We start from the raw sequence: 12,808 nt of genomic DNA on the forward strand, positions 1-12,808 counted from the left end.
CACAAAATCAGAAAATGAAAAGAAACACAACTAATCTACAAGGAAACGAAAAAAGTCAGGAGCAAAGCAGCCCTCACACATTCAATAGGATGTCAAGCTTCATCACTGAGCAAGCTCCTCATGCAGGAGAGAAAAGAAATATTCCTGACCTAATATTGTAGGAATTTGGAGAGTTTTCATCTTCCTGACACCTATTGAGTGTGAGTGCGGTTGATCATTACTTCCACTAGCACTCCCCATTTTTGTTTTTAATCTTGGAGTGGACCACTTTTCTGAATTATTAAATGTGATGGTCATGGTTCAGAGCCAATTTTATGTTTCACTTTCTTTTCTCTCCTGCACACATCTATAGTCTGTGTCCATTGCAGGCACACTCACCATTGAGAGTACGATCCTCGGCTAAGTACTACCCCCTTCTCTGAAAGGGGTGGCCCATCAGACATTGCAGTGCCGGTCTGATGAGGAGCTTGCCCAGTGATAAAGCTTAACATCCTATTGGATGTGTGAGGGCTGCTTTGCTCCTGACTTTTTTCGTTTCCTTGTAGATTAGTTGTGTTTCTTTAAATTTTCTGAAACAGTGTACTCTTATTATCAGTTACATTAGGGAGAGTGCACACTGGACCAGTAATCTCCTGTCTTATGTATTTACGAACATCAGACCAGATTTACCTGGAAGGAGAATCTGGCAGGTAAAATCTCATAATGCTCAGTCAGGCTTCAAGTGCAGCTCAGACTCAGCCCCCACCTGACACCCTTTCACGCAATGGAGGAGAACAGAACGACCCCACCCGCCTACAGACTATGCTGTACCCTGAAACCCTCTCTACCCCACCTGACACTAGCCTTATTCTCCATTTTAGGGACAAATACTGATGATATTGTATGGGAAAGGCCATTTGGCAAAGCGTTGACTATCACAAAACAGATTAAGAAAATGACGAAGTAATAGTCAATGTACATGAAGAATGGAGGCCCAAGCCAGAAGGGACAGAAAGGCAGTGATTAAGCACCTAGTTGCAGACCATATAGTTTTTATTGCTCCTTTTATGTGTTGAGTTTCCTCTTATTTCTGGGAAATGATGGGTGAGGCTGCTTGCAACTCTAACATGGGTATTAACGTTTTTGAGGGGTTCAGATTAGGCCATGTCACTGAGCTAATAGTCCCTTCGTGCTATAGCCGCTGTGATGACAGGGGAACCAACCGTGTTGATGTTGTGTATCACTAATGACGGTTCCTGTAGGTATTTCAGAACATGCACTGGCTCAAATACACAAAACAGACACCACTGGAAGAAATGCCACACCTGCACAGGGAACCTTATTCTACTTCCTTATGTAACAGGTATTACGGGCCTGTCGTGGTGCTACGAGATTCATGCTTACACCAGGCACAGGGTAGCCGGTATAGCATTCCTTGAAGCTAAACTACTACAAGGTGAGTAATTAGGAAACTGTAAGCGCTGGAAAAGCCAAGCATGTGGCACCAGGTGCTCTGCATAGGCTAGGGGAACACATACGTGAACGAGATAAGGAGTATCCTTCCAAAGCATTAAAAACTGATCAACCCACAGGACATATATGTTTACATTCTGGATAAACTAGACAGAGAACAGACTGCAATAATCTCCATCTATGCACCCAATGTTGAACCATAAGGTCCAATTACATTTCTGCTAGACAGACATATATCCACTATATGAGGCGGTGAGTTAGATTTAAGGTGGCAATTGAATTTAATGAAAGTTCGCAATGTGAATCTCAAGCACACCTAGAGGAACGCCCCTCCCATGTACAGATAATATTCTTTCTTTTCCTCCGGATATATGACTTAAAGTCAAGGCTAGACGTACTTCAAATCAGTATTTTTCATTGGGAAGGTTTCTAACATTAAATACTTGAAAATGTATCTTTCTGATCACTGTCCTTTACAGTTAACCCTGACCTGTATCCCATCTTAGAGATTGTAAACCTCGGTCCTGCAAGATAACAGTCTTTAAAGCCAAGATGTGACTCCACTGCCCACACTTCTGAATGGAACACTGACATTATGGTAGTCTTTAAAGCAGCAATGAGGGGAATGTTTATTAAGACAATGCAGAAAGACATAAAAAACAAGACTGAACAGTCCGGGTAAAACAACCGAGCTGGATCACTCAACCTTCAGACACCATACAATTTTATAGAGAACAGGAATGTTTTCTTAGTAGAGCTGACTGATAATGATGATGAACTACACAAGAGAGTTCTGTTAGATGTCACAATGACTACCGACCCTGTAACAAAAAGTAAGGCATTGGAGCCTATAATAATGATGCCTCTCCTCCCTCTAAGCACTACCCTCCGGCACCTCTCCTGTTCTGCACTGATGTTACTAATAAGTAGTTGACCATCTACAAATCTATGATACAACAATGTGTTCCATGAGAAATTTCCCACAGTTGCTCCTAAATTAAGTAACGGGTTAAACTGCTCATCGCTGTAAAATCGAATGTTAGCTTGATCTGATGGTACCAGTTATTACACTGAGTAGTTAAAAAGTTTCTGCTAATGTATTCATTACCCCGTAACTCACTAGTTGATATTCTGTACTGTAAGCAAAACATGTTTGATGCACTGTATCTAATATGCACAGATCTATAACAAAGTTATTTTGCTTCAGAATGAGAGAATCTGGGTATAGGAAAGTGACACTTTTAGCATGGTTATCCCCCCACCTTTTGCCTAGGGTTGATGCCAACTTTGAAAGTGTGCTGGGATCCTGCTAACCACGCCCCAGCACCAGTGTTCTTTCCCAAACAATTGGCACAACCCTGGCACACAGTTAAGTTCCTTGTAAAAGGTACCCATGGTACCAAGGGCACTGTAGCCAGGGACGGTCAGCAAGGGCTGCAGCATGTATTATGCCACCCTACCACCCCTCTCCAAGCACATGTACACTGCCTTTGCAGCATGTGTGTGCTGATGGGGAGGAAAAGGCAGAGTCGACATGGCACCCCTCTCAGGGTGCCACGCCCACAAACCACTGCCTGTGGCATAGGTAAGACACCCCTCTAGCAGCCCTTACAGCCCTAAGGCAGGGTGCACTATACCACAGGTGAGAGCATAGCTGCATGAGCAATATGCTTCTACAGTGTCTAAGTCCATTCTTAGACATTGTAAGTGCAGTGTACCCATATTGAGTATATGGTCTGGGAGTTAGTCATTACGAACTCCACAGCTCCATAATGGCTTCACTGAATATTGGGAAGTTTGATATCAAACGTCTCAGCAAAATAAACCCCACTGATGCCAGTGTGGGATTTATTGACAAATGCACCCAGAGGGCATCTTAGAAATGCCCCATGTATGTTAGCCAAACTGCTAGTGCAGGACTGACCCGTCTGTGCCCGCCTGCCACTTTCAGACAAGTTTCTGACCATATGGGGTGAGAGCCTTTGTGCTTTCAGTGGTCAGAAACAAAGCCTGGCCTGGGTGGAGGTGCTTCACACCTCCCCCCTGCAGGAACTGTAACACCTGGTGGTGAGCCTGCAAGGCTCAAGCCTCGGGTTACAGTGCCCCAGGGCACTCCAACTAGTTTAGTTGCCTGCCCCCCCCGGACAAAGCCCCACATTTGGTGGCAAGTCCTATGGGAAAATTAGGGAAAACAGGGAGGAGTGACCACTCCAGCTAGGACATTCCCTAAGGTGTCCAGAGCTGAGGTGTAGAATCCTCCATCTTGGTTTGGAGGACATGGACTAATAGAGTTAGGGATGTGCCCCCTCCCCAAAGGAGTGAGCACAGGGAGGGTGTAGCCACCCTCTGACCCCTGTAAAGCCCCTAAATCTTGTATTTAAGGTCTTCTCTGAACCCAGCTCACCAGCTTCCTGGCGACCTGACAAGAAGAAGAAGGTCTGCATAGCTGAAACCCCCAGCAGAGAAGAAGGAAGACGACAACTGACTTGGTCCTAGCCATACCGGCCTGTCTCCTGCTTCAAAGAACCTGTACAAGCACAGCAACATATCCAGTGGGTTCAGTGATATCTGCCAAGCTCCAGAGGACTGCTCTGCACCCAAAAGGACGAAGAACTCCCGTGGACAACGGCCCTGTCTAAAGAAGACACAACAGCCAAGGAATCCAGCCTCACCCCGAAAGCGTGAGTCCTAACCACTCTGCACCCGACGCCCACGGCCCACGTCCAGGTGGCCCAACCAGCTAGAGAGGATACCCAGGCGATTCTGAGCCAGTGTCCACCCTGGGTTGGCCCCTTCACCCCTCCACGACGACGCCTGCAGAGGGAATCCCGAGGACCCCCCTGACTGCGAAAGCTCGGGACGAAGATATCCAATGCCTAAAAACACATTGCACCCGCTGCCCCCAGGCCTTGGAGAACCCAACCTCCGGTGCAGCAACGTTCAGCAGGCGACCCTCTTCCCTTTGCAGCCTGTGGTTTGCCCGAAACGACCTTGTGGACCTCAGGGGTTCCCTCATAGAGAATCATTGGAGACTTGATACCTTTATGAACCCTCCACCCGGCTGCCCCAGCGCCGCTGAGGGTGTATGTTTGGTGCCTACTTGTGCCCCCCCCAGTGCTCCTCTAAACTCCACAAGTCTGCCCTCCGAAGACACGGATACGTACCTGCCTACAGATCTGAAACAGAGTGCCCACAGTCTCCATAGGAGCCCATGTTAATTTTGCCTACACTTTGACCTCTGCACCCAGCCCGCCCTGTGTTGCTGGTGGTGGGTGTTTGGGGTTAGCTTGAACCCCAACCTGTGGACTTCCTAACCCCTGGAGACTGGAACTGTAAGTGTTGTACTTACCTGCAAATCAATCTAACTTTTCTTCCCCCGAAGGAACTGTTTCTGAAAAATGCAGTGTCAACTTTTAAAACATATAACTGCCAATATTTCAAAAACTCTATAACTTATCGATTCCAAAGTGCTATTGATACATGTGTGAAATACGAAACTATTGAAGTACTTACCTGCCACTTGAATCTAGTGGTTCTAAAAATAAAGCAGAAATTTTATTTCTGCTATATGAAAAACATTGGTCTGGAGTTAAGTCATTGAGTGTGTGCTTCTTCTATTGTTTGTGTGTGTACAACAAATGCTCTGCACTACCCTCTGATAAGCCTAACTGCTCGACCAGACTACCACAAAAGAGAGCATTAGTATTATCTACTTTAGCCTCTGTTAAGCCCCTGGGGAACCCTTGGACTGTGTGCACACAATATCTCATTTTGATATAGTATATACAGAGGCAGCTTCCTACCCTGGATCTTGCAAGGCTAACTTGTACATTGTTCAAGCAACTGTTGGAATATCACGGTACATTGTATTGTTCAAGTCACTGTTGGCATATTAGGGTACATTCTATGACCGAGCTCCCAAGAAGACCTTGTGTCACCTACACAGAATCTAAAAAAGAATACTGGCAGGACTCATCCGGTTTGACCACATCACTCCAAATCAACAGACACTTCACTGACTGCTGAACATGGCAAATTCAGATAATTAACTTTCATATACAAAGCCCAACCATGGAAATAGTCCTGTCCATATGACACCACGTTTCGGCTTCATCTTTCCAGTAGAACATTGAGATCTTTCAGCAAAGGCCAGATAGAAGTAGTAAAGATCAAGAGCTCCGCCCTAGTGAACAAGCACCTTTAAATGGCAGGGGTTGTATGATGAATTGCCTTCATATCCCTAATATAACTGTAATGTCTCCAGCCTATTTTCTAAAGTATGCAGAAATCCCATATATGTTCATATCTGCACCTCTGTCATTTCAGGTTGCCGACTTTGCTGCAGTATGTGGCACTAGGATACATTTGGGTTTTAAGGGCATGCACATGATAGTTGATTTAAAGTGATTGTATGCCCCAGGACAACCAATGACTACCGGAGACCATATAATCTAGAAGGAGAGTATTACTGTTCTAAAGCATCACTTTAACATGCAAACTCCCAAGATTCAGAGGACAATCTCTGACCTTACTGTGGGCTAGTACCAAGTCGGTAGCGAAAAACCTCAAAAGCAGGGTAGCACGAATACATCTCTGTCTTAAACCCTTTTGCTAAAGATCTTTCTTTTTTTTTTTTTTTTTAAGTCAGTATCACAGCCACAGATACAGAACCGACTTTATATAGTAAGTAATATCTCTTTATTCAGTTCTAAAAATAAAACCTTAAAAGAACACAGCAATCAAATAAATGCATGATCTAGATTATATAATTAAACTGCTGTGCTAATGGTGGTGAAATCCCTCAATACAACTTCGATCACAGCAACTGTCTGTTGACACCATTAAATGCTGCAGAACAGTCTGTAAAGCAGGTACACATTACCATACTTTGTTTGGATGTTGCTTTAATAATAAGGCCAGTGGCCCCACACTTGGATCTAAAAACTCTCCAATATGAAGGAAGAATATAATCTCATTCCTTGAGCTCATGTAAAAGAACTTGAGCACCCCTTTTGGCATCAGTGTTTAGGAGAGCCACCATTTGATAGCTGGATGTAGGCACTGGGTTCCCAAGCAATCACTTGAAACACAGATGGCACTCCATGCATGTCAGTCAGGTGTACACCACAATCTTAGTGAAGCACCACTCAACACTGGAAACATTATTTCATCTCCCAGATGTACTTTCTAGAGTAACTGAAAATTGTTTTACTGAATCTGAATGATCTAGATTGATAACTAGGGTTCCATCAGGTTTAGCTTCACTATCCAACCCAATAAACAGATAAAAGGCACATCATTAAGGAGGTGGATGCCCTTCAGGTGGCATTGGTGATAATCAGCAGTTCCACTAAAAATGTACTATTTATAACTTTTGCCTGAGACATGTTGCTCACAAAGATCCATTTCCACATTGGTAAATGTATTGCAATGCAGTCAACACATATGTATAGTTAATGACATTCGAAATTGACACTACGTAAAACTACATATTGCTATCACTTACTCAGGTACAAAAAATAAATACATTATGTAACAATCATTGGTAAAGCCAAATGGTCTGTCACTGGCTACCAGCTTTTTGACTTATCAGCGCTTGTTTTGTTGTGTTTTTTTTTTATTAGAGTTTGTTGTGGGAGGTGCCACACCCTAATCTTAAAGAAAAGAACAAGAAGTATTTTTAGTCTCAAAAAGCACACATTGTATAGTAGTGTGTGGCAATGAAGGGAACTACTTTGGGGTGCGGATCTGAAAGAGCAGAATGCGGTCACTCCCAGCCAGTGACTGAAGTGGGATGATCCATTGCCCCACGCTGTATGCTTGGGAGCAGAAGAAAAAATTGAATGACATAACAGACTACAAGATGAAGAGGGCTGGTTGAAAATCCCTATATAAGTAAGTATATCATATATACAATTTTCCTAAAATCAAAAGGTCTTGACTAACTGAAAACCTAGAAAGGATATCAGTATGTACTTGTTTAGGAGATTATGTATAAAAGTTCACAATTGATGAAACATGACAGAGTAACTAAAGTTTCCAACACATTACAAAAGGAGATTCAAGTATATCTGACGAGCCGCGCAAGCACGCGAATCAAGATGGCCACTTGCCACTTATTTCCTACGGCGCCCGTCCTTCATCGACCATTTTAAAGATTAAGCCTAGTTTTAACACTTATTTCATGTGGTGGTAACTTGGCACGACCAGAGCTTTCAATTTATGTGACTGCTGAGACTCTTGTTTGCAGTTTCAAAGAGCTTCTCCCATCGAGCCTTTCACTGGTATCTCACAGCAGGTTCTGCTGGCATCAATGATGTGGTGCGGTGATGTGGTGAGTGTACCGCTGGTAATAGTAAAATCCACAAAATTTATATTACAAGATTTGGTCTCTATTTTCCAATGCCCAGTATCATTTACATCAAATGTATCATTATGGTATAATTCTGTGTTAAAACTAGCTTGTCATACAAAATGTTGGCAATCCTGGATTAAAGCTGGAATTTATTTAAAAGATAATTATGATAACAATACCTTTTTATTTTTTGATGATTTACAACAAAGATTTAAGTTACAACCATCAGATACTTACAAATATGAACTTTATGTAATTCAATCCTTGACTCACTTCCAAATAATCTTCCTCCAACAACAAGCCCTTATTTACAACTATACAGTCAAACAAATGATTCGTCATCCCATGCTGTAGCTTTGTTGTACAAGAAATTTAATAATTGTGAAGGAGGCAATTTCAATATTCGCTATTCTTTTTGGAATAAAGAACTAGATTTATCACCATCTCTGTATATATGGAAGAAATTTGGTTGAATAGTATCTTTGGATGCCTGCCCGTTTCTCTATACCGTCTTATTCCTTAAAACTATTCAATTGTCTCCTTTAAAGTCATTTAATGTAAAACTTAATAATTCTCCTAAATGTTGGAATTGTACTTTGGATACCGGCTCATTACAACATATGCTTTATGAATGTACTATTGTTAGTAAGTTTTGGAAAGAGGTTTGGAATGTCCATTAAAAAACTATTGACTGTTACAGATACTCTCTTATATGACTTATTAATCTGTAAATCGATTTCACTTACCACCAAGCTATCTGGTGCTCTTTTATGTAGTGTCTTCTCATACTCACTTAAAATGCAATAAAATATTTTGAATTCAAAACCACTGTATGTGACCATAGGAAACATCACTATTTGGCTATAAGAGTCTACTTCCACTAACATGACTGCTATGAATACGCCCAAGGCTTGTTGCGTTTGATAGCGAACCATGCATTAGTTAATCCAATATGGCCACTAATGGAATTACAACACCGGACCAGTAGTGTACCCCATGACATAATCAAACCTCAGAGTGATGGTACATGGACACAGAACACAGGGTCCTGACTCTAATCGTACTTAACACCTTCATAAGATTTTAATAGAAATGGCAATGGAACACAGACACTTTTTGCTCAGTCCATATTAAAATTGACAATGTTTGACCTGTTCACATCTTTATTTCTCTGTCCAGTCGATTCTAAGAACAACTACTCTCATAACCTTGGGTAAATGCTTAGATCGACGGGAGCTTTTATATTTCGAATATCTGAAAAGCACCCAGCTCATTTTGTCTGATGGATGCCATGTTATTATTTTCACTAACAGACTAGAAATTATTAGATAACGACTACAGGGCATATTAAGCTCTACCAACTGACCATCTTAAGTTGGCATTTATGCTCTTATAGCGTTAAAATAGTGGTTCTTAACTTTTTGCCTTTTGGTCCCCCCCACTGAACCATTACTGGAATCTGTGGCCTCCCCAATGAATCACTGGAAGCTTAGTTCTCCTAGCCAAAGTAATTTCTACGATTTTAACCTCAAAGCAATCACAAGAATACAAAAACAAGTATACAGCAAGGAAATGCTCCACTACTTAAACATTTTGTGTAATTCACAATCAAATATAGAAATAAGTTCTCAATCTTTCTTTTTATTAAATTAAATATATGCGTTATGACTTAATGTATTCATTGTAGTATTATTTAATGTATTTATTATTTACTTTTAATATTATTCAACTTTGCAAAACAGTTGGGGGCCCCCTGAGTAAGCCTCACGGACCCCAGGGTCTTTGGACCACAGATTAAGAACCACGGCCCTAGAAGAAGGTTTTGCTGAAAATCTCCACTGTAACACTAAAATAGCAAATTAAATCAACTAAACTGATTAGAATTTGCAAAATAGTTTTTCACATTTTCACAAACTAAAGGCCTCATTATGACCCTGGCGGTCTTTGCAGTGGCAGTCGGACCGTCACCAATGAAGCTCTCTGAGCGCCATATTACTACTGCAGCGGTAGCGCCATGGCCTGACCGCCAGCACCGCCAGATTACAACTTCACGATGCCCTAGTGGCGCTGGCGGTCCTAATCTGCCAGGGCAGCGCTGGGGATTGCGACCCCCTTCTCCGCCAGCAATTTCATGGCAGTAACACTACCATGAAAATGCTGGTGGAGACGGGGTGCATGGGGCCCGAAGGGGGCCTCTGCACTGCCCATGCACTTGGCATGGGTAGTGCAGGGAGCCCCTGGCCAGCACCGTAGCAATGTTCACTGTCTGCTTTGCATTCAGAGAACAGTGAAACAGGTGCTGGTGCACCTTACATACTACAGCATTGCCGCCGGATCTATTACGAGCCGGAGACAATGCTGTAGGCCGTTTCCCTCTGAGCTGACTCAGTGACCCAGAGGGAAACTCGTAATGAGCCCGGCGGGGGAGGGAGGGACTGCCACACTGGCTCCAACCTACCCTTTGGGACTTCGGCAGATGGGCTTTTCCGTCCGCCGAAGTCATAATAAGGGGCTAAATGTGTGTTCACTAACTACAATTCCTTGAGTGTCTCACACATCTCTGTGCAGAACTCAAGTACCACTCTGTAATTATGCCCTTAGACTTTATAAACATTTTTTGATTTTAGGTGTTTTTATTTAATTTTATACAGAATTGGAGATAAAAGAAGAAGAAACAAAATAAGCAAACAATACAATGGTTAGCAGTACACACCAGTTGCCAGAGGGAAGAGAAAAGCAATGACAACGATTGTGCAATATGGCTGGTGAGCGTATACAATTAATCAGCGGCATGTCACAGCAAACATAAATTTACAAAGCCTCTCATGTCATAAAAGAGATCTGGTACAAGTGGTATAGAGCAACCGGGAGGCCTAATCTTTTCCAAACAATGTTTATCTGATCATAGTTTGCTGCATAAATGCGGGGAGGAGTGAGCCCGTTGGCTCATGAAAGGGGAGGAAGAGCAGAGAAAAAGGAGGGGGTTGGAGTGAAGAGAAAGGAGAGAGGGAAAAGACTACACTGGGCAGAAGTAGGGTGGCTGTATGAAAGGTCTGGGTATTGCTTTAATAGGAGAGGATTCAAAAGGAGGCATTCATGGCCTTTTGTTCCCCTGTAGATATGTATAAAAGGCATTCCAGAGCCGTCTGGGTCCAGAAGAGCCACTTAGTTTGGAGTATAAGATGGTATCAGTGCCTTTGATGGAGCATAGTAAGTTCCACAATTTGTCAAAGGCACTAAGAGAAGTACATTGCCAATCCAAGAGGGGTATTTTGGTGCCCAATGAGAGGAGGTCTACCAGGGAGGCAGTTTTAGGGTCGAATACTGCCGCTCGGAGGTTGGCATGTAGACTCAATACCGTTGTTAAGAAATGAATCTCTATTGCAACTCCAGTGATCTGGTGGAAGAGATTTTGGATCTTCGTCCTAATGGGAGTGTCAATTTGTATATGAAAAACATGTGCTGAAGATCCCATAGACCCTACTTCTCAATGACTATATTTGTGAGTCAACCTCAGCCATGAGATAGCATTATGCCTACAATCCACAACATGAGAAGGTGGTTGAGCAATTGAAAACAAGGCTGTATGCACAGAGAATAAACCACCTCTTTGCTGTATGTATTACAATTCTGCTGTGATGATACTGGAAATTACCCTCAAAATAGTATGCTGTCTTCAACTAAATTGTTTGAAAATTGTACCTTTGAATCAATCTTCATCAGAATTACACCTCTGTGTTCAGAATGGAGTGCAGGAGAAATGGGTATTGCCAACAAAGCAGGTGGCTTAAAGGTCAAGGATCTACCCACTTCCACATTTAGAGTGGAAAGGTCATTATTTGCCATCTCAAGGGAATATATTGTCTTGGATTAATGGTGTTACTCTGTATCAATTGTGAATCACCCAACTTTCCAAACTATGTTCATTTTCTCAATACATGTATAGAAAAACGGTGCCCTTAAGGTGAAGTCTGTCACATTTTACAAAAAAGGCAATCATCCAGACACGAATCTCTAAAGCTGAACAAACTTTCCTCTTAATTAATGGCAAGGGTAGCTAGACTTCTGGTTGGTTTTTCATATAACACTCACTGCGGTGTCTTTAATCAAACATAGATTTCCTCATCACCTTCACTAGAATATATCCAGTTACTAGCTGTTCTAAATATACTGCCAATATCTAACTAATTTCTTTGCAGAATGTTACAGAGAAAAGGTGCGCTCATGTACCTAGGTGTAATTAACCAATGGTACTTAATATTGCAATAAACGTTTTCATTTTCATAGCATAAAATACAAACCACATTTTCATTGTGTCTACACCAATCACTGTCACTGGCATTACTAATCATTTTCTTTTAATTAAGAGGGATGAAAAGTGGGGATGGCTGTGCCGATATTCAGATATTTGACCTGCAAGTTACACCAGGAACCCACTAAGTTATTTTATGTGACGTTATTCCTCAACGTTCTTGTTTGGAACCCCGTATCACAATCCTATTACTCACCTCTGCTGTAATTCCTTGGATATACAGTAGATTCCTTTTACAGCACACAAAACATATAGGAGTCCTTGCTGCGACACCAGCTCTAAGTTCCAAATCTTACCAGGAAATTCATAGACAGCCTAGTAAGGAAAACAAACATGATTATCCAGCAGAGATGGAATCCTGGCATCACAGCTTTTGAATGTTAAAGTGGAGTAGTTAGTTAAGGCTACCTAGATAGCTTTTCGAAAAAAGTGAGTCTAAGTTTCACTTTAAACCTATGCACATTCATTTAAAGTAATACAAATCAAATATATGCATGCTGCATCTGAACACAGATTGTGAAACAAATAGACAAAGAATGTGTTTTTCGAGACGCAAATAGCAATGCAATACAACAAAGGACTTATGTAAACTTAACTAAATATACATTGTTACAAAGAGATGCTTTATAATTCCTTAACCCTCTTTACTTCCTACTTCAGGTTTTAACCATTTCTACAAATGATAACCA

At 42.0% G+C, this 12,808-nt stretch overlaps 1 protein-coding gene across 4 annotated transcripts in view; it reads right to left on the reverse strand.

The window, feature by feature from the left end:
* Positions 1–12,808, reverse strand: part of FAAP100 (FA core complex associated protein 100) — a 333,418-nt gene that overhangs the window by 284,360 nt on the left and 36,250 nt on the right. For all 4 annotated transcript variants that reach the window (XM_069199774.1, XM_069199775.1, XM_069199776.1 and 1 more), the window contains one exon: positions 12,316–12,434. In XM_069199774.1, coding sequence (XP_069055875.1) covers positions 12,316–12,434 — 119 coding nt within the window. The remainder of the gene's footprint in view (positions 1–12,315; positions 12,435–12,808) is intronic.

This window comes from Pleurodeles waltl, chromosome 7, assembly GCF_031143425.1.
Source record: "Pleurodeles waltl isolate 20211129_DDA chromosome 7, aPleWal1.hap1.20221129, whole genome shotgun sequence".
Classification (NCBI taxonomy): Eukaryota; Metazoa; Chordata; class Amphibia; order Caudata; family Salamandridae; genus Pleurodeles; species Pleurodeles waltl.